This window comes from Astatotilapia calliptera, chromosome 16 (assembly GCF_964374335.1).
Source record: "Astatotilapia calliptera chromosome 16, fAstCal68.1, whole genome shotgun sequence".
Lineage (NCBI taxonomy): Eukaryota > Metazoa > Chordata > Actinopteri > Cichliformes > Cichlidae > Astatotilapia > Astatotilapia calliptera.
In genome coordinates this window covers 20,986,468-21,004,839 of record NC_137437.1, presented here as the reverse complement: position 1 = coordinate 21,004,839, position 18,372 = coordinate 20,986,468, and the positions used below count along the sequence as shown (strand labels likewise).

The 18,372-nt window shown below is 40.7% G+C and overlaps 3 protein-coding genes across 6 annotated transcripts; 2 read left to right on the top strand and 1 right to left on the bottom strand.

Moving 5' to 3' along the window:
* Window positions 1-881: 881 nt before the first annotated feature.
* On the top strand, window positions 882-7,458 carry bbs5 (Bardet-Biedl syndrome 5). Its single transcript, XM_026145906.2, has 12 exons — window positions 882-1,081; window positions 1,283-1,365; window positions 1,614-1,679; window positions 4,133-4,182; window positions 4,491-4,618; window positions 4,705-4,840; window positions 5,234-5,329; window positions 6,247-6,309; window positions 6,423-6,557; window positions 6,720-6,803; window positions 7,039-7,062; window positions 7,158-7,458. The coding sequence occupies exons 1-12, from the start codon at window positions 1,020-1,022 to the stop codon at window positions 7,257-7,259; spliced, it is 1,029 nt and encodes a 342-aa protein (XP_026001691.1). The 5' UTR covers window positions 882-1,019; the 3' UTR covers window positions 7,260-7,458.
* Window positions 7,459-8,012: 554 nt separating this feature from the next.
* Window positions 8,013-11,519, top strand: klhl41a (kelch-like family member 41a). The gene is made up of 6 exons (XM_026144762.2): window positions 8,013-9,187; window positions 9,263-9,420; window positions 9,504-9,611; window positions 9,712-9,897; window positions 11,001-11,147; window positions 11,273-11,519. The coding sequence occupies exons 1-6, from the start codon at window positions 8,102-8,104 to the stop codon at window positions 11,382-11,384; spliced, it is 1,797 nt and encodes a 598-aa protein (XP_026000547.2). The 5' UTR covers window positions 8,013-8,101; the 3' UTR covers window positions 11,385-11,519.
* Window positions 11,520-13,098: 1,579 nt separating this feature from the next.
* fastkd1 (FAST kinase domains 1) lies at window positions 13,099-17,770 on the bottom strand. Of its 4 annotated transcripts, XM_026144953.2 has the most exons (16): window positions 17,631-17,770; window positions 17,346-17,529; window positions 17,101-17,240; window positions 16,955-17,023; window positions 16,751-16,876; window positions 16,263-16,661; window positions 16,064-16,174; window positions 15,784-15,915; window positions 15,217-15,703; window positions 15,020-15,134; window positions 14,816-14,944; window positions 14,587-14,718; window positions 14,368-14,481; window positions 13,724-13,868; window positions 13,525-13,639; window positions 13,099-13,405 (listed from the first exon to the last, which is right to left on the bottom strand). In XM_026144953.2, exons 2-16 carry the CDS (start codon window positions 17,436-17,438, stop codon window positions 13,322-13,324), a joined length of 2,391 nt encoding a protein of 796 aa, XP_026000738.2. In that variant the 5' UTR covers window positions 17,439-17,529; window positions 17,631-17,770; the 3' UTR covers window positions 13,099-13,321. The 4 variants fall into 4 exon arrangements, with proteins under 4 accessions (XP_026000738.2, XP_026000737.2, XP_026000735.2 ...); XM_026144952.2 differs by having other exon boundaries at window positions 17,101-17,562; XM_026144950.2 differs by having other exon boundaries at window positions 17,101-17,529.
* Window positions 17,771-18,372: the final 602 nt, after the last annotated feature.

The window sequence follows — 18,372 nt, the reverse complement described above, 5'->3', positions numbered from 1 at the left end:
TAATTAAGATTAAGGAACTGACCTCCCAGCCCATTGTTCCTTCAGTGGGCTGGTTTCAGTCATTATGCAAATGTACTGTTTATAAGATCAGGGAAACCTGCAGTCAGCTGAGACTGAAGAAGTCACTTGGATGAGTGACGAAACCTTTCTCCCACAAAAAACTACGTCCAGATGAACAGAATTAACTTTTGGAGATCAGATCTTCTTGTAAAGATTGAGGTTTTCTGCAGTTTATTCATTTAAGTTATGTTGATTTGAGCAGTCTGTATATCTCAGGTGATTTTTAAAAACATTTTAATAATAAAATCAAAAAGGATGATTGTTTGCTTTGCATCTATTAACTTAAGCACTACAATTGTTTCCACTAATTCCATTTATGTTGATGTGTCTGCAGTAAAATAGGATAATGTCAGTTAGTGGAAACTGGTATAACTACCAATTGTATTTTGCCAGTTTGTGGATTCTGTACTGCCGTTTTATAAAATCCTAATCAGTAAAATTGAAAATCCAGAGCATATGATACCATAAACACACACGCAAATAGTATAGGTTTTCAAAAGTTTTCACAAAAATATTATCCCAATTTAAAATGTAAGCAACTCAACATTATAATTACATTATAATTTCAATATAAAGCTTTGTTGTTTTCCCCTGGTGTTGGTTGTTGTTTGTTTTGTTTTGTTTTGTTTTAATTAGCACCGTCCTCCTTATCATACCTGCTTATAATAAAGCCCTGATTAGTAATCCAGCTAGGCTTAAATTTGAAGCATTTGGCACTATGGTTGAAATAAAACAAATATGGAGAAGAATTGGGGCCATTTTTGTCTGAAAATGGTTAGGGATCAAGTATTCGCCTTAAGCACGGATACACATTTTTGACCTTTCGGCTTGCCGTCTGTTGCCGTGGTGATTATGACGCTGGGATGGCTTTTTGAGATTAGCCTCTTTAGCTGGAATATCGACTGCAGAAGTACATCAAGCTTTACCGCAACGAGCTGTGGGGGTGATAACCTGCAGCCATGGCGTCTGTTTTAGATGCTCTGTGGGAAGACCGAGATGTTAGGTTTGACATCACTGTACAGTAAGTTAATTTGTCACCGCCCGTAGAGGCTAACTGGTTAATGGAGCTTAGCTAAGCTAATTGCCTAGCGTCATTATTTACACCGACACTGTGATGCGAGGTTTTCCTGATAAATATATTAAGTTTAAAGTGTTTTCGTTTTTGCGGTGGCTTTATATCGCACGCACTGAGTGCCAATATTGTAATCCATGCTGTTCATAGGCAGATGAAAACACGTCCTGGAGAGGTGCTCATAGACTGCCTGGACTCAATTGAAGATACGAAAGGAAACAACGGAGACCGAGGTGCTTTTGCTACCTTAGAGACTGCAAATATCTAGACCAGATTTTTTATAGTTTAATTTTTTTCTTTCTTTTCATTTTGAGTTTTTGACCTCAATTCCATTTCAGTGAGTTGTCCAGCGAGGGTTTACTCGTTACATTTGAGTTTTTTATTGCTTAACATTTTTAGTTTTCAGTCTAACGATGATAACCTTGATGCTGAGAGCTACTAACAAAAATAATAACGGATCATGGTGTTCACTTTTTTCCAGGACGGCTCTTGGTGACAAATTTGAGAATCATTTGGCACTCGTTGGCTCTGCCAAGAGTCAATTTGTGTAAGTACACCTGGATGCCTCCATTATTTGACTTTGTGTTGTATGCATTTTTTTTTAATCTATTTGAATTGTTTAGTTAAAAGTTTAGAAAGGATGAAGGGAGGGTCGCTATGAAGAGGATATAGAGTAGAAACACAGTTGGTCCAGATGACATACAGTGGGATGCAAAAGTTTGGGCAACCTTGTTAATAGTCATTATTTTCCTGCATAAATCGTTGGTTGTTACAATAAAAAATGTCAGTTAAATATATCATATAGGAGACACACACAGTGATATTTGAGAAGTGAAATTAAGTTTATTGGATTTACAGGAAGTGTGCAATAATTATTTAAACAAAATCAGGCAGGGGCATAAATTTGGGCACTGTTGGTAAATGGCCTGTATTTGTATAGCGCTTTTCTAGTCCCTAAGGACCCCAAAGGGCTTTACACAATCAGTCATCCACACACACTAGTGATGGCAAGCTACATTGTAGCCACAGCCACCCTGGGGCACACTGACAGAGGCGAGGCTGCCGGACACTGGCACCACCGGGCCTTCTGACCACCACCAGTAGGCAACGGGTGAAGTGTCTTGCCCAAGGACACAACGACCAAGACTTTCCAAGCCGGGGCTTGAACCAGCAACCTTCCGATTACAAGGCGAACTCCCAACTCTTGAGCCACGATCGCCCCGCCCTGTTGTCATTTTATTGATTCCAAAACCTTTATAACTAATTATTGGAACTAAAATCGGCTTGGTAAGCTCAGTGACCCCTGACCTACATACACAGGTGAATCCAATAATGAGAAAGAGTATTTAAGGGGGTCAATTGTAAGTTTCCCTGCTCTTTTAATTTTCTCTGAAGAGTAGCAACATGGGGGTTTCAAAACAACTCTCAAATGACCTGAAGACAAAGATTGTTCACCATCATGGTTTAGGGGAAGGATACAGAAAGCTGTCTCAGAGATGTAAGCTGTCTGTTTCCACAGTTAGGAACATATTGAGAAAATGGAAGACCACAGGCTCAGTTCAAGTTAAGGCTCGAAGTGGCAGACCAAGAAAAATCTCGGAAAGACAGAAGCGACGAATGGTGAGAACAGTCAGAGTCAACCCACAGACCAGCACCAAAGACCTACACCTACAACATCCTCTTGCAGCAGATGGAGTCACTGTGCATCGTTCAACCATTCGGCGCATTTTACACAGAGAGTGATGCAGAGGAAGCCTTTTCTCCGCCCACAGCACAAACTGAGCCGCTTGAGGTATGCTAAAGCACATTTGGACAAGCCAGCTTTATTCTGGAATAAGGTGCTGTGGACTGATGAAGCGAAAATTGAGTTATTTGGGCATAACAAGGGGCTGGGAATCTTGTTAAAGTTGGATTCCTCTCAGTATCAGCAGATTCTGGAGACCAATGTCCAGGAATCAGTGACAAAGCTGAAGCTGCGCCGGATCTTTCAGCAAGACAACGACCCGAAACACTGCTCAAAATCCTACGGGAAGCGTTTAGAGGCTGTAATTTCTGCAAAAGGCGGATCTACTAAATATTGATTTCATTTCTTTTTTTGTGGCGCCCAAATTTATGCACCTGCCTGATTTTGTTTAAACGATTATTGCACACTTTCTGTAAATCCAATAAACTTAGTTTCACTTCTCAAATATCACTGTGTGCGTCTCCTATATGATATATTTAACTGGCATTTTTTATCGTAACAACCAACGATTTATACAGGAAAATAATGACTATTAACAAGGTTGCCCAAACTTTTGCATCTCACTGTACCTGTGGAGGTATGGAGATGTCTCGTAGAGAGGGGAGTGAACTTTTTCACCAGATTTAAAACAATCATGGCAGATGGAGAAGAAGTGTACTGATAGAGATTTTTAAGAAAAAGGGTGACGTGCAGAGCTGTTATAACTACAGAAAGATAAAGTTTAGGATCCATACTATGAAGCTATGGGAAAGAGCTGTTGAAGCGGTTACAATCAGTGACCTCCAGTATGGCTTCATGCTCAGAAAGAACAATAGTGATGTGATGTTAGCTTTGAGAGTGTTGATGGAGAAGGTCAATATAAGTTGTTCTTTGTTGTTTTGGATCAAGAGAAAATATATGATAGGTTGGCCAGAGAAGAACTGTGCTACTGCTTATAGGAAGTCAGGATTGACAAAGTACGAGGACAGTGAGACAGTGGTGAGTTGTACGTTACGAGTCAGAGATTGTATATGTGTGGGAATGAAAAAGGTGACAGGTTTAACAGTGAAGCAGCAGTAGTGAACGTGGATAAGTTTAACTACCTGGGGTCAACCATCCATAGTGATGTACGTTCCACAGGAGAGGAGAAGAAGAGAGTGCAGAAGAGTGAAAGGGAAGGTTTGCAAGATGTCAGTGAGACCTGATATGATTTATGGTTTAGAGACACAGGCAGTGACAAACAGACAGGGGGCTGAAGTTTTTCTTTTTTGTTTCAGCTGTAGGTTACAACACCATCATTAACATCACAACAAGGACAGCCAACTCAGTAAGTAAACTCGTTTTACCTGTGCATTTTGTTTCTGTTTTTAAACTATTTGTTCAGAATGTTTTTACACTTCCTCACATCAAAAATATTTAATTTCATTAACACTTCTTAACTGATGCACCTTAAGTGTGCCAACAGGTTTTTTTTTATCCATTATTCACATAAAGTGGACAAATGTCAAACCTGTAGGACAAATTACGGCAGCATTGTTTTTTTGTTGTTGTTGTTTTTTGGGGTTTTTTTTGACGTGCTAAGAATTAAAGTGTATAAAAGTGTTGGTAATTTAGGAAGTAATTACTCTCTTCCAGAAATTAAGAGGTCAAACTGAAGCTCTCTACATCTTGACCAAGTCCAACAACACGAGATTTGAGTTTATTTTTACAAATGTGGTTCCAGGAAGTCCGAGGCTTTTCACCTCTGTCATCGCTGTCCACAGGTAAAACAGCACTGAGGGAGTTTTTAAATTATCTATCAAACATACATCTTTCTCATTGTTTTAAAATGTGACTTGTGTTGTTACAGAGCCTATGAGACTTCCAAAATGTACCGGGACCTGAAACTGCGAGCTGCACTGATTCAAAATAAGCAGCTTAGACTCCTGCCCCGCGAGCAAGTGTATGATAAAATTAATGGAGTCTGGAATTTATCCAGCGATCAGGTACTAGTGTGACTTTTAAAATATTTGTTTAGTGTTTCTCAGATAATATGCATGCACAGACTAAAATTGAACAAGTTACCACACTGTTTTAAAGAAGTATTTACAGGCGATTGAGATGTTTTTGTGAAGAGCTGTTTGATTGATTTTATTTAATTCCAATACATATCCCAAACCAATAAATATCACAGACAAACACATGTAAGCATATTAAGACGCGCATGATAGTGTGCGTGCAGTAAGTACCAGAAACGCAAAGATCAACTTATTTCCATTGTTTGTTTGTTTTAAGCGGTTCACATTTAAATTATGACAGTTAAAAAAATGTGAAAACATATTATAGAAAATAATCTCTAAATATGTGAAAGTGAGTTTCCTTTGATGACGCTGTTTTAGGGTAACCTTGGAACCTTTTTCATTACCAATGTTCGGATTGTGTGGCACGCAAACATGAATGAGAGCTTCAACGTCAGCATTCCTTACCTCCAGATTGTAAGTACAGTCAAGGTCCTTCTAGAAGCAATTGTTACCACTTGGCAAACATCTTGGCAAAAACTACAGTGTAGGCAATTGTTTCTGCAGTTAATTTAAAGTATCTTTCTAAATAAATAGGAGAAGAACTGTTTGATTATCATGTCAGTGATCACTGAGATACAATAAATACAGAATCGCAACTGAAATCTGATTAAATCTGCTTTAAAAGTTTGACGCTCTGATTGTTAGATTTCTGTTACACACATTACACAACATTATAGTTTAATTCCTAGTTCAACCCAGTTTGCCTACATCTTATCAGAGCATATCATGTGAATGGACACAGTCAGCCAGGAACAAATAATAAGTACACTTATCTGTATCTTTACCTTCGTTAGGCGTGGATATGATTGCCACCACATGGTTAAAATTGTCCTGAACACGATTGGCTCACATATTTCCCAAACAGAACTATATGTTTTTTATTCAGGGAAATGTTTCTCTCATAAAATGTTTCTAGTAAAGCTCAAACAATCAGTCATTGTCTGTAAATGCATTTTATGTGTTTACGATTATAAAACACACTCAGTAGCCACTTTGTTAGGTACATCTCATCAAGTGTAGTCCATAAGAGCACATTTGGGTTGTGGTGGAACTGGAGATTCTCATCACGGACATGCCGCTGACAAATTTGCTGCAACTGTGTGATGATGTTGTGTCAATATAAACCAAAATCTGTGAGCAATGTTTCCATCATCATATTGAATCTATGCTACAAAGAATTAAAGCAGTTTCCACCGGTACTTGCAAGATATACCTAATAAAGTGGTCTGCCACATAAATCAGAAGTCTTATTATTTGTTTCTCTTATGAAATAATGTGTCCTGTTCAATGCAGATCAGGATGGTGTATAACATATTTTATTTCCTCTCAAGTGGTCTATCAGAATAAGAGACTCAAAGTTTGGCCTGGCGCTGGTGATAGAGAGCTCACGCCAGGTAACTTCTATGCAATGTCATTTACAGTCTTCTGATATAATTCTATTATTGGGACTTTCTTCTTTAGTTTTTGGTCTTCTAATATACCAAAATATCCACTTTGTGATTTTTAGAGTGGTGGGTACGTGCTTGGGTTTAAGATTGACCCAGTGGAAAAACTCCAAGATGCACTCAAAGAAATCAACTCCTTGCATAAAGTGTACTCTGCTAACCCCATCTTTGGAGTGGATTATGAAATGGAAGAAAAGGTAGGCATACATACACAATATAAGAATCACAAACTCAAAAATAGCCTGCAAGTCTATTTTTGAGTTCACAGCTGTTAAGGAGATATTTTAATGTAGCTGGCTTTCCCGGCTCTTCAGCTGATCGTGTTGTCATAGCACTGTTTGTCCTAACAACGATTTCAGCCGCAGCCTTTGGAAGAGCTCACAGTGGAACAGCCTCCCGATGACGTGGAAATCGAGCCCGATGAGCAGACCGATGCATTTACTGTGAGTGTGCCTGCTGGCAACCCTTACACTCATCACTCGTCTGGGAATCAAAGGTTTAGCTTTCACACTCTCAGAATAGCTATTAGCTAATATCCTCCAGCATAATGAACAAACATGAATTTATGTTGCCTGGCGCTCGTGTCTGGGAGTCATCAACTATTTACTACAAGCAGAATGCTTTATTTTAATTTACATTAGCTTTTTTAACTACATGTGTTCATGTGTTTGGTTGCAGGCCTACTTTGCAGATGGCAATAAGGTAAAATCTCAATATATATAATAATACAATCATGACAGCTTGCTATAAAACTTAAAAAGTGCTATAAACCTGATTTCTGTTTTGTTTTCCCAAAGCAACAAGACCGTGAGCCAGTTTTCTCTGAGGAGCTCGGTCTCGCCATTGAAAAGCTAAAGGACGGCTTCACTCTTCAAGGGCTGTGGGAAGTAATGAGCTGAGATAACATCAAACACATGTACATATTTTATGTAGTTGTTCTGCTTGTATAGACAATATTGCTTATAGCTCTGGTTAAAAGATGTACAGTTTTGCTGAGTGCAGTTTCCTAAAAAAGAAAAGTAAATTGTGACGTTTACTATATAAAACATTTTCTTGTAGTGAACTTGAATGTAATATAAATAAAGATATTCAAACAGATGGTGGAAAGTAAATTTTTTGATGTCTTTATATCTTTTGTAGCTACTGTGTGTGTAAGGGACACAATGGTCTGAGAACAGGCCTTGAGCTCTTGTGGCTGCAGCTGTTCGCTGACCCCCGGCTGCTTATTTGGTAACTCCTGTGGAAATGCCTCACACACCGACACAGGCTTGCACACTGTAGCGTAGAAGTCATTACTATCACTGAATTCTGACTCACTCCACATGTAGACGTCCCTGCTCACAGCTGTGGTATAGATGCCAGCTGTTTGTGTAAACCTGCAGAGCACTGGATTGCACTGTGGTGCCACTTTGTTTAAAAGGTGTTTTGTGTGGATTTTTTTTTTTTTTAATTTAGTCAAAAGTGAGTAAAATAAGGAGATGATGTGTTTTTCTGTTTGGTACAACAATGTTGTTACTAATCTTTCGGGGTGACGAGGCACATCAGTTGCTTTTACTCCATGACAGCTGTGTGAGCGCACTGCTTTGGCCAACCTGAATTCTTCATGGATGGGGTGTTTGGCTATATTTAGAGGGGCACAGTTATATTGAACTGGCTTCAGACCTGCCTGTCTATAGTTCTGTCTTCACCAGCAAGGACGGTCAGTTTTCCCTTACTTCAATCTACTTCCTGTCCCACAAGAATGGATCCCCAAGGTTTGAGGGAAGATCTTCGTCTGTTTCAGAGCACTTTGCTCCAGGATGGGCTCAAGGAGCTTCTCAATGAGAATAAATTGATTGACTGTATCCTAAAGGTCGGAGACAGAAGCATCCCCTGCCATCGGCTCATTATGGCAGCATGCAGTCCTTATTTCCGGGAGCTCTACTTTTCAGAGGACGGTAAGGAATCAAGCCAAAAAGAGGTTGTTCTTGAGAACCTTGACCCCAATATTATGGAGGTGATTGTGAATTACATGTACTCAGCAGAGATTGACATCAACGATGACAACGTGCAGGATATTCTGACTGCTGCCAATCGCTTCCAGATTCCCTCAGTGTTCACAGTTTGTGTGAATTATCTCCAGAAAAGGCTGAACAAGAAAAGCTGCCTTGCCATCTACAGACTGGGACTGATGCTGAATTGTGCCAGATTGGCAATGTCGGCTCGAGATTACGTCGCAGATCACTTTGAAACCATAGCCAAGGATGATGATTTCTTGGGGCTTGCTCCACCTGAACTCTTTGCCATTATCGGAGCAGATGCGCTCAATGTGGAAAAGGAAGAAGCGGTGTTCGAGTGTCTCATGAGGTGGATCAGAAAGGACAAGGACAAGCGTGTGAAGTCTTTGGTGGAGGCCTTTGACTTCATCCGTTTCCGACTGCTGCCGGAGAAGTACTTCAAGGAGAAAGTGGAGAAAGATGACCTCGTCAAGGCTGATCCTGAGGTCCAGAAAAAAATCAAAATCATCAAGGAAGCCTTTGCGGGGAAGCTACCTGAGAAGAAAAAGGGGCAAGATGCAGAGGAAGGAGAGGAGGGGAAGCTGCCCGGTTACCTGAATGATAACCGCAGATATGGCATGTATGGCAGAGATGTGGTTCTGATGATTAACGACACAGCTGCGGTGGCCTACGATGTCCAGGAAAATGAATGTTTTCTGGCAGCAATGGCTGAGCAAATCCCCAAAAACCACGTCAGTCTGACAACAAAGAAGAACAACCTGTATGTGCTGGGAGGACTGTTTGTGGATGAGGACGAGAAAGAGAATACCCTGCAGTGTTACTTCTACCAGGTAGAAAGTGCTCCTTTAATTCATATTAAAGCAACAATTTGAATCTTTTTCTTAATCTGAAATCATTGTTTGCAGTTGGACAGTCTTGCTGCTGAATGGATCGCTCTGCCACCCATGCCCTCCCCCAGGTGTCTCTTTGCTATGGGTGAATTTGAGAATCTCATCTTTGCTGTAGCAGGAAAAGATTTACAGACCAACGAGTCTCACGACACCGTCATGTGCTATGACACCGAGTAAGTTCAACACATTTTACAAAAGCCTTGCTTCACGGTTCTGCATTGAACATTTCCTATTCCCTTATTATCTGCTTCAACAGAAAAATGAAATGGACAGAAACAAAAAAGTTGCCCTTAAAAATCCACGGCCACTGTGTGGTCTCTGAGAACGGGCTGGTATACTGCATTGGAGGAAAAACCGATGAGAAGTAAGGCTGCAAATACCCCAAATATTTACACGTTAAGTCAAACCACGATTTTCACATGTTATTAACTCTTCCCTGGAATCGTTTCTGTCTGTTAATAAAGTAAAGCAATCAATAAGATGTTTGCATACAACCACAAGAAGTCAGAGTGGAAAGAGGTCGCTGCCATGAAGACACCCAGATCCATGTTTGGCGCTGTTATCCACAAAGGAAGGATCATTGTTGCTGGAGGTGTCAATGAAGAAGGCCTGACAGCTGTGTGTGAAGCCTACGACTTTGGGACCAACAAGTAGGTGCTGCTAATATAAACCATACAAGTTCCCTTTTTTAAACCAGATTTAGATTTTCTGATTTGTAGAAGATATAGATACTGTTAAAAACATAAAAATAGATTCACTAAAAACTGTTTTCACACTACCATTAAAAGGTTTTACACAACCCCCCATTTTTTTCTGTTTTTAAATCAAACATGAGCAGCCAATGTCCAGGAGACAATATTAAACAGTACAAAGGTGAGCGGTAATCCAACTGGAGTAATCTAACTGGAGTAAATAATGATTATTGACAAACTAAAGATTCAGGGCAAAGTCAAAAACTGAAAAGCCCTTCATTTTCATGGAGAAATGGGGCCTGTCATTAAATTAAATTCAGTTGTATTTATATAGTGCTAATTCACAACAACCGTCCCTTCGAGGTGTCTCTCGTAGATTAAGAAAATGATGAAGTTACAATAAAGTAATTTAAGCCTTGTTCACACAACAGAGGCAATGCTAGAGAAACCTGTGTTACTACACCCTCTGATGCCCTGCAGAGGCATTACCTCTGCAGGAAGTAGAACTTTATTTTGATATTAGAATGATTAGAAACATTAGACTGCAAGATAATAACCCCTAAACATTAAAAGAACTGCATGGTTGACTAAAAATGATGGACAACCAGCACTATCTCTGAAAATAACCCCCCTTGGAAGTGTTCTTTTATGAACTGGACAGTAAGATGAAAGGATTTGGTTTCCCTGGGACAAACTGCAGTAGGGACTTTAATGCTCTTGGCAGATTGTTGTGGAGCTTACCCCAGCTGTCACTCGTTGAGAGGTGGGTGCACCCTGGATAAGTCACCTATTTATCACAGGGCTAATACAGAGAGACAAACTTTTCAGAATACATCTACAACCAATTTAGAATCACCAACTAACCTAACATGCATGTTTCTGGGCTGTGTGAGAAAGCAAGGACTTTGCAGACATGACACGAGTGGTATCTGAAAAAAGCGTTTTGATGAGAGAAAAGGCATTCTGTAAGGCCTACAAAGCTCATTTTTAAATAGATCTTTCAGGAAATTAAAAGCACACAGGAATTGCTTCATGTTACATTTATGTGCATCTTCTTGCAGGTGGACACCATTTACAGATTTTCCACAGGAGAGGAGCTCAATCAACCTGGTGAGCTGTGGCGGACTGCTGTATGCTGTAGGAGGCTTTGCTATGGTGGAGAATGAGAACAAAGAGTGTACACCCTCTGAAGTCATTGACATCTGGCAGTATGTTTTTTATTTTACTTTTGCATTATGTATTACAGTTTTCTACATGATATTTATTTTATTTCGGGGGGATAAAATATTTTAATTCATTTATACTTATTTTGACTCTTTTTTTTTTTTAATAGATATGAAGATGACAAGAAACAGTGGACTGGCATGATCAAAGAGATGCGTTATGCAGCCGGAGCCTCGTGTGTCTCTATGCGCCTGAATGCAGCCAGAATGCCCAAACTGTAACAACACATCATGCATGTTCACTGTTACTGATGCAGGATAGAGAATACTCTGTACATGTTTTTATTCAGCAGGTTATTTTTCTCATTTTCACACATGCCTGCCCTTCTTTAATAAAATGTACCATCATGTTATAAAGTTTTAATGACCGAGTGCTACTTTAGGCTGCCAGCATGTGGTTAGAGTCCACACAGAAAAATGGTTTCATTACTCTACGCGTACCTGATTTCAGTTCTCATACATAGTGTCCATGTTGAAAGAAATCTCCGTCCCGGGTTTCTCCGTGGATCGGGTTTCCTCCAAGGCGTGAGCACCGATAAGCAGAGTTTTGTCCTTTCCTTATAAGATTCCTAATTATTCAAAGTAACGCTCAGGTATGCCGTTCAGCTGGGTTAGTTACGACGTCGGGAGCAGTTAGGAGAACAAAATGATACAGAGACTGTTCAGGTTGCTCTCCCACAATCAACTCAAAGGTTTATTCAGTATACAACAGTTTATATAGAGGAAAAAAAGGTTCGTGTGTCAGCAGGTTCTCAGTTCAAACCGGTACAGACCAAATAAGGAAACGTCTTCCTGCCTTCTGAGCAAAGAAGTATCCTTTGTGTAGTTTATCAGTTCAGCTACAATTTATGATCATCCCAGCAAAATACACTCCTAGACATAGAATACAGAGTTCTTTCATTAGTGAATTCTGAAACAAACCACCTGGCCTTTAACAAGCTCTTTTCTAAAGGATAAGGAAGGGAGGATGGGAGTAAGGAAGTGGTCTCGTCTCTGTGGTATTTTCGACCTTGGGGTACCAGCCTGTGAGTCTTACACATTAATTCTTGGGTCACAGAGAAAGAGAAAAACAACTAGTAAATGGGCCTTATTGAGTAACAGTTTTCCTGTATAATATCACTATAAAACAATATCCTGTAAATGCTACCATGGTATCAAAATATCACAACACATGTGTACCTCCAAACCTTCTCTAGCAGAGCTTCTACTTTTAGAAGTCTTGCACAAAATCCTTTCTCTAGATTTCTATTTTGGGTAAAAGGAAGAAGCAGCAAGGGGCAAAATCTGGTTCTGTGACACTGGAACACATTATTTGTGCATTAGTCTTTGATGTGACTCTTCCACTGAAAGCTGCTGTTTGTTGCCTCATCATCCTCAACATTTGCAGAGAGCCCATGAAAGCACATAGAGGAATAAAAAAAGGATAGCCGTGCTGAAAGTGATCTTGAAGAGTAGATCAGTGTTTAAACTTTTTTAAGTGAATCTCATTTTAATTGTGGATGATTAAATTATGTACTAGTGCATTTTACTGTGCTCATGGACCACAATCTGAGAACCCTCGCTCTATAGCACATCTGAGAATTCCCCAACACATGGTTTTCTTTTATAGTATTGAAATCAGTCACAAATATACCATGGCTCTTTGGTATTTTAGACACGGTGTTTTAAGAGGTCAACATCATGTATGCAGAAAAATAAAAGCAACTTTAAAAAAAAAAAAAATCTAAATACTGTTGGATGTGTGATCCCCTGATAGCAAAAACTCAGGATTCCACTCTTGTGTGGCCCTGTGCAATCTGACACGTGTCAGCATAAACATATAATGATGCATTAAAACACTAGTTCTAAGTAACAGATATGCAATGATGTTTAAAAGCTGGACAGTCATTTTTTGCAAAAGTTCACTGATCTAAATATTGAAAATATAAAGCACAAATACAATTTTTCAGATTTTATTTAGAAAAAATCTTATTAATTACAAAAGCACATAATACACAATCTCATTTAAGGTGAATGAGGTAGACTCATGTCAACTTTAGACTATAATTAAATATGTGGGGATTTTCTATGCTGCGTGTTCAGTCACAGAAACTCTGACTTCGGTGCTGAAAGCAACATTTCAATCATGATTTTATAAATAAGGGCTTTTGGGAGGAACGCTATCTGAATATCTTCTTTTTTAGATATTCCTTCCAGGCATCCTGTGTTGAAAGCTCCATAGAGTTCCATTCAAAGTGAGGGATCTGCGAAACCGAAACATCACCAATTACTGCACAGCAGGTGTATTGTAATATTGCTAGTATTTAAACTGGATGCAGTTAGAGAACGACATTTAACATCAACCAGAGTAAAACTGTCTCACCTGAACAACACGGTATCCCAGAATTTCAAGGTGTCTCTTTCTCATCAGGGCTTCACCTTTCATGTGATGAGTGTTTTTGCAGAAGTACTTTGAATCAAGAAAGTCCACAGCGACACTGAGAAAAAGGCAAAGTGAGGATGTCAACATACTAAGTATCCTTGATCTGTGTAAATACAAGTACATATAAGGATCTCCATACCGCTGAGCTCCAGTTGGAAGCTCATCCCTGATGTTTTCCAGTGAGCTTGTGTCCCAGTGAACTTTTCCTCTGTCTGAGATCTGCAGTGTGCTTGGCTCGATGTAGGACAGCGGCTTCAAGTGTTTGTCCAGTTTGCATTCAAAGTCTGAAAAAGACAAAGTGACGTGTCGCGTTTTTAAAAATGAGACTGCGTGACAACATCATGTGCAGAGCTCCTCGAGAAAGAAGGAAATCTGGATCAGGATTTGTTTATGGTATTTTCCTGAGAAAGTAGTTATCAACTTGCGACGTTAACCCTCCCCCATGTTCATAAGAAAGGGGTGGCACTGGCAGCATCGGACCAATCACAATTACTGGCGAGTGTACTGGCAACAGAACAACTGATTATTAACCCTTAAGTTATCTGGATATGACAAAATCCTCCTTTGTAGTAACAGACCCTGTGGTGCTGATTGAAGACTGCTTCCTACCATGTGTCATATGCATGTCGTTTCAGGACCAGAAATTTAATATAACTATATGAAAGGCTTTTAATTAGGAGTTAAACTGATAATATTTGAACTGAATCAGTCCATTCAATACATTTAAAGACTTTTACAAAAGAAAAACAGTGTAAGAAAATACGGTCACCTCATATTACTCACCTATGGTGTAAAAATATGGCGTAACAACTGCCATTTGAACACAATTAAGGCCTCCAAGAACTTCACCCAGCATTTTGTGGATCTGCTGCTGCACAGGACTCACAGAGCCATTCCCTAAAAACAAACAACTCCCATGTAACTGATATAGCATTAAGTTGCAGCAGTTTTAAACCAAGCCTACATAAAAAGAGAAAATTTGATTTCAGGGCATCCTCTTACCTTTCCTATGCAACTGCTGGCAGTAGCGCTCATGAAACCAAGGCACCTGGTACTCCGGACACTCGAGACACACGGCACGGTTGAGCTCCATGAGCCGCAGTCGTGTCCGCATGTTGAGCGCATTGGGCAGGGCTGGAGGAAGCAATATAAACACTTATATTAGTCCCATCAGATTTCACTATGGAAGCTGTGGCACAGATGCTCAAATTTAAGGAAACTGGCAGCTTACTTTCCAATTGTGAATCCAGCTTTCCCAGAAAGTCTATGCTGAAAATTGCTCTGATCAGTTCCTCGGGAAAATGGTCAGCTACAGCCAAGGAGTATGCCAGGAGGACCAGCAGATGTGGGTCAAAGGAGCCTACAAGTACATACAGTGAGTGTAAGCCTAAAAATAAGAAAGAAAAATTATCTGCAATCACACATAATAACTTACTGAGATGAGGAGTGAAGCGCTTAATACAAGCATCATACAGATCGTCTACTTGCGGAGGGTCATAGTTAAGGACAGAAAAGGGGAGGAGTGTGGCGTATGTTGCTGAGTAGTGAATCTTAAAAAAAGAGACATGAAGAATAGAGGATGTCAGTATGCAGTATTTAACATAGTGATCCAATGAATGTCTCTTGAAGCACCTTATGGATGTGTTCAACAGTCACACTGGCGATTCGGTCCATCAGAGGAGGGCTGAGATGATTTATCCTGGTTAGGAAGAAGGCCAGTTCGGAGACGTTGGTCCAGTTTATTTGGTCGATCATCCTCTGCAGCGTGATCATGGTTTCGTCCAGCAGCATTTCCTCAAACCACTCCCCCGAGACGTACTTGAGCTCGTCCAGCAGTAAGTCCAGCCGGTCGGCTGTTTGCAGCCTCTCGTGCCCGCAGCGGTTCAACGTCTGCAGCAGACGCACGTACTTGCTGTGAGTGTTGTGGCGGTAGGACTGATCGTTGCGCACCCACTTGGCCACGGCAAAAGAAATGGTGTTAAGCTCGCTGAGATTACACTGCTCCACTACCGCGTCTACCCGAGAGACCACGGCCTCCTCGAGTCGCGGACAGGGCAGCATGGAGAGCACACGGGTCAGCATGGTCACTTCGTAGGGGAAGACGCTGTGCTCCAAAAACCTGAGAGACAGAAGGGCGTCAGTCTGCATTTTATCCAAATAAACTGTGAAGCAGCAGTTGCGCCTTTGGCAGACACTTACTTGATCAAAATGTTTCTCAGTGTGGCGAAGAGCTCGGGGTTTTGATACTGCAACAGAAAAAGGGCTTGTGTGATTCTGGCCACCTCCACTGACTTGTAGAGGTGAAGGTTTCTCTGGATTACCGATGCAATTCTGAAAAATGATTAGTTATAGTTACTGATTATCTCTACTGTCAGGCTACAAAGGCTCTGATCCAGGAACTGATTATAAGGCACACCACACACAAGGTGAAGACAACACCAGGCATACTGTAACAGGTGGTAACACATAAACAACTCACTTGTTCATTAAGCTATGGTTCCTGCTCTGAATCTCTTCTAGTGCTTCAGCTACAGCCAGTGCCTGCTGTGCATTGAGCTCATCCGCCAACAAGAGGGCAGTGTTCTCCAACCTGTAAAGAATCAAAGTGGATATCAGGTCAGTGGGAACTGCTTTAAAGAGATTTCCCCTCATATCACGCTACTGATAATGAAACAAACCTTTCTCTGATCTCTGGAGTAGCCATAGGGGCCAGAGCAACAAACAGTTTGGTGAAGGAGAAAGGATCGATGCTCGAGTCGATCAGCTCGGTCAGCTTTTGTTTAGCAGCTAGCCTGAAGTCACAGTTGTTGAACTGCAGTGACTGATACAGCCCTAGGATGATGCTGAGATTCTCTGCATCCAGTCTGGGGATGTTACGCAGGAAGATCTCATTGCACCTCTCCAGCAGCGGTCTGTGAATGTACTTGATGTTGCGCAGAAACTGCACCATTCGTCGCGGGATGTTGTAATTCGAGGGATCCGTGGTGTGCAGCAGGTGATCGGCTCTGCTGATGAGAGCGTCCCGCAGCTGGGGAGACACCAGGGATGACACGCTGATCATCAGAGCAGTCAGGATCCTGAAACATAATAAAGCGGGGGGGAGTGACGACACAACAAGAGGTGGTTATATTCAAAAAATTCAAAAATCATGGGTCGCCCAACAAACCTGGCATCATCAATAGTTGGCAGCCTCTCATTCACAATGCTGGTTATGCGGCCCATTAGAGGACTGTGCTGAAGGTGCTGATCATTTAAGCAGACAGCAAATTTGGACAGAGAAGCCATTGGAAACCTGCAAAAAAGTAAATCATGACTGTGTTTTAACCATTACACAATTTTCTTTTTTTTAAATTAGCCAACATTTTCTTACCGGTCTATTCTTAGCCATGCTTCTGAAACCAGTTGCTGAATAAGAGAGTCATGTGGCTCCATATTCAGCCTATTAGAAGGAAAGCATGCATGTTAACCTTTGCAGTCATATAAACTGAATACACTGGATAATGTGTGACCATGTACCTAAGAAAAGCGTAGAGGATATCGATCAACATGAAGTCATCCATGAGATCTATTTTGTTTTCTGCCAAAACCCGAAGAGTCAGGAACTGTTGGTGACTCTTGATGAGGTCCACAGTCCGGAGCATCTCCGGTCTCTCCTTCTGAAATTGCCACAGCAACCGCACAGCATAGTTCACGTGGTCCACTGTGAGCTTAGCCTTGTTCTTGCCCACTACATCAAACACATGGTTTTCAGCAGAGCACACCTGCAGCTGCTCCAGCACCTGGTCTCTGGTCACCGCCCCTCCATGAAGGAGCCTACGGAGGCAGGAGTTCACAGATCGGAGGCGAAACATCATCGCAGGCTTGGGCTCAGCTCTTCATTGTACCTGTGTCCACTGCTCTGACCTCCTCAAAGTGAGCTGAGATCAAACCCCACACAGTTACAGTCTGGAGGGATGAAAACAACCTGCATGACATGGTCTGCGAAAACACAAAAACATTTCAAACTATGCTCAGAAACAAACACTGACTCGGGATGAGGGGCTGACCTCTTTAACCAAGAAGCTGGTGAAGAAACTGTCCGCTCGGAGGCTTTCTACTGGTAACCACTGGACTGAAGTGGAGGCTGCTGCCTCACGTGTTTAAAGAAGCAATCACCTAAACCCCCCAACAACCTCGGACTTGCCCTTACAGCTGCATTCTTGCCTAGATTTCTGTGTATAATCGAGATTCGTGCATCACATATCTTAATACAAAAAGGTAATAAAAACGGCTCAAAGTCAAATTTACCCTACATGTGTGCGCTGAAGTTTTACTTCCGTAGCAGTGACATAAGGCAATGAGTGTTTATTAAACCCTGGATTAGGGCTTTCAGGCAGTGGCTCGTTCAGGTTTATATATTTAAATGATTTCTTGCAAATCAATCAATCAATCAATAGAAAAAGGTAAAATATGATAAAACATATTTTGTTTTATTTTATGAAAGTTTGTTTCTGGTGATGGAAAAAAAACTTTACCCAGGCAAAGCTTTGTCGAAGTTTTGACTTAATGTGTCAAAATCCTTGTTACTTTTGAGTGAATTAAAATTTTGAAATGCTTAAATGCTCAAAATTTATAGTTATCCAATCGAAATTTGAAGATGCTAAACCGTAATTGTGTCTTATGAATAAAATAAACAGTAGCAGAAAGAGCTTCTAAATTGTTAATTATTTGTTAGTCATTCAAAATGTTACTTGTTTACAGTAACCAAAACATTGAACCGACCGTATAACAAAGTAGCTCAAATAAAGT

Coding starts and splice junctions, on each gene's coding strand:
- fastkd1 (XM_026144952.2), bottom strand. CDS start 17,438: ATGATGTTTCGCCTCCGATCTGTGAACTCCTGCCTCCGTAGGCTCCTT. Junction 14,945..15,019: donor GCGCTTCACTCCTCATCTCA/GTAAGTTATTAT, acceptor ATGTACTTGTAG/GCTCCTTTGACCCACATCTG. Junction 14,719..14,815: donor GCTGGATTCACAATTGGAAA/GTAAGCTGCCAG, acceptor TGCTTCCTCCAG/CCCTGCCCAATGCGCTCAAC.
- bbs5 (XM_026145906.2), top strand. CDS start 1,020: ATGGCGTCTGTTTTAGATGCTCTGTGGGAAGACCGAGATGTTAGGTTT. Junction 4,183..4,490: donor CAACAAGGACAGCCAACTCA/GTAAGTAAACTC, acceptor ACTCTCTTCCAG/AAATTAAGAGGTCAAACTGA. Junction 4,619..4,704: donor TCTGTCATCGCTGTCCACAG/GTAAAACAGCAC, acceptor GTGTTGTTACAG/AGCCTATGAGACTTCCAAAA.
- klhl41a (XM_026144762.2), top strand. CDS start 8,102: ATGGATCCCCAAGGTTTGAGGGAAGATCTTCGTCTGTTTCAGAGCACT. Junction 9,612..9,711: donor GGAGGAAAAACCGATGAGAA/GTAAGGCTGCAA, acceptor CTGTTAATAAAG/TAAAGCAATCAATAAGATGT. Junction 11,148..11,272: donor GAAGTCATTGACATCTGGCA/GTATGTTTTTTA, acceptor TTTTTTTAATAG/ATATGAAGATGACAAGAAAC.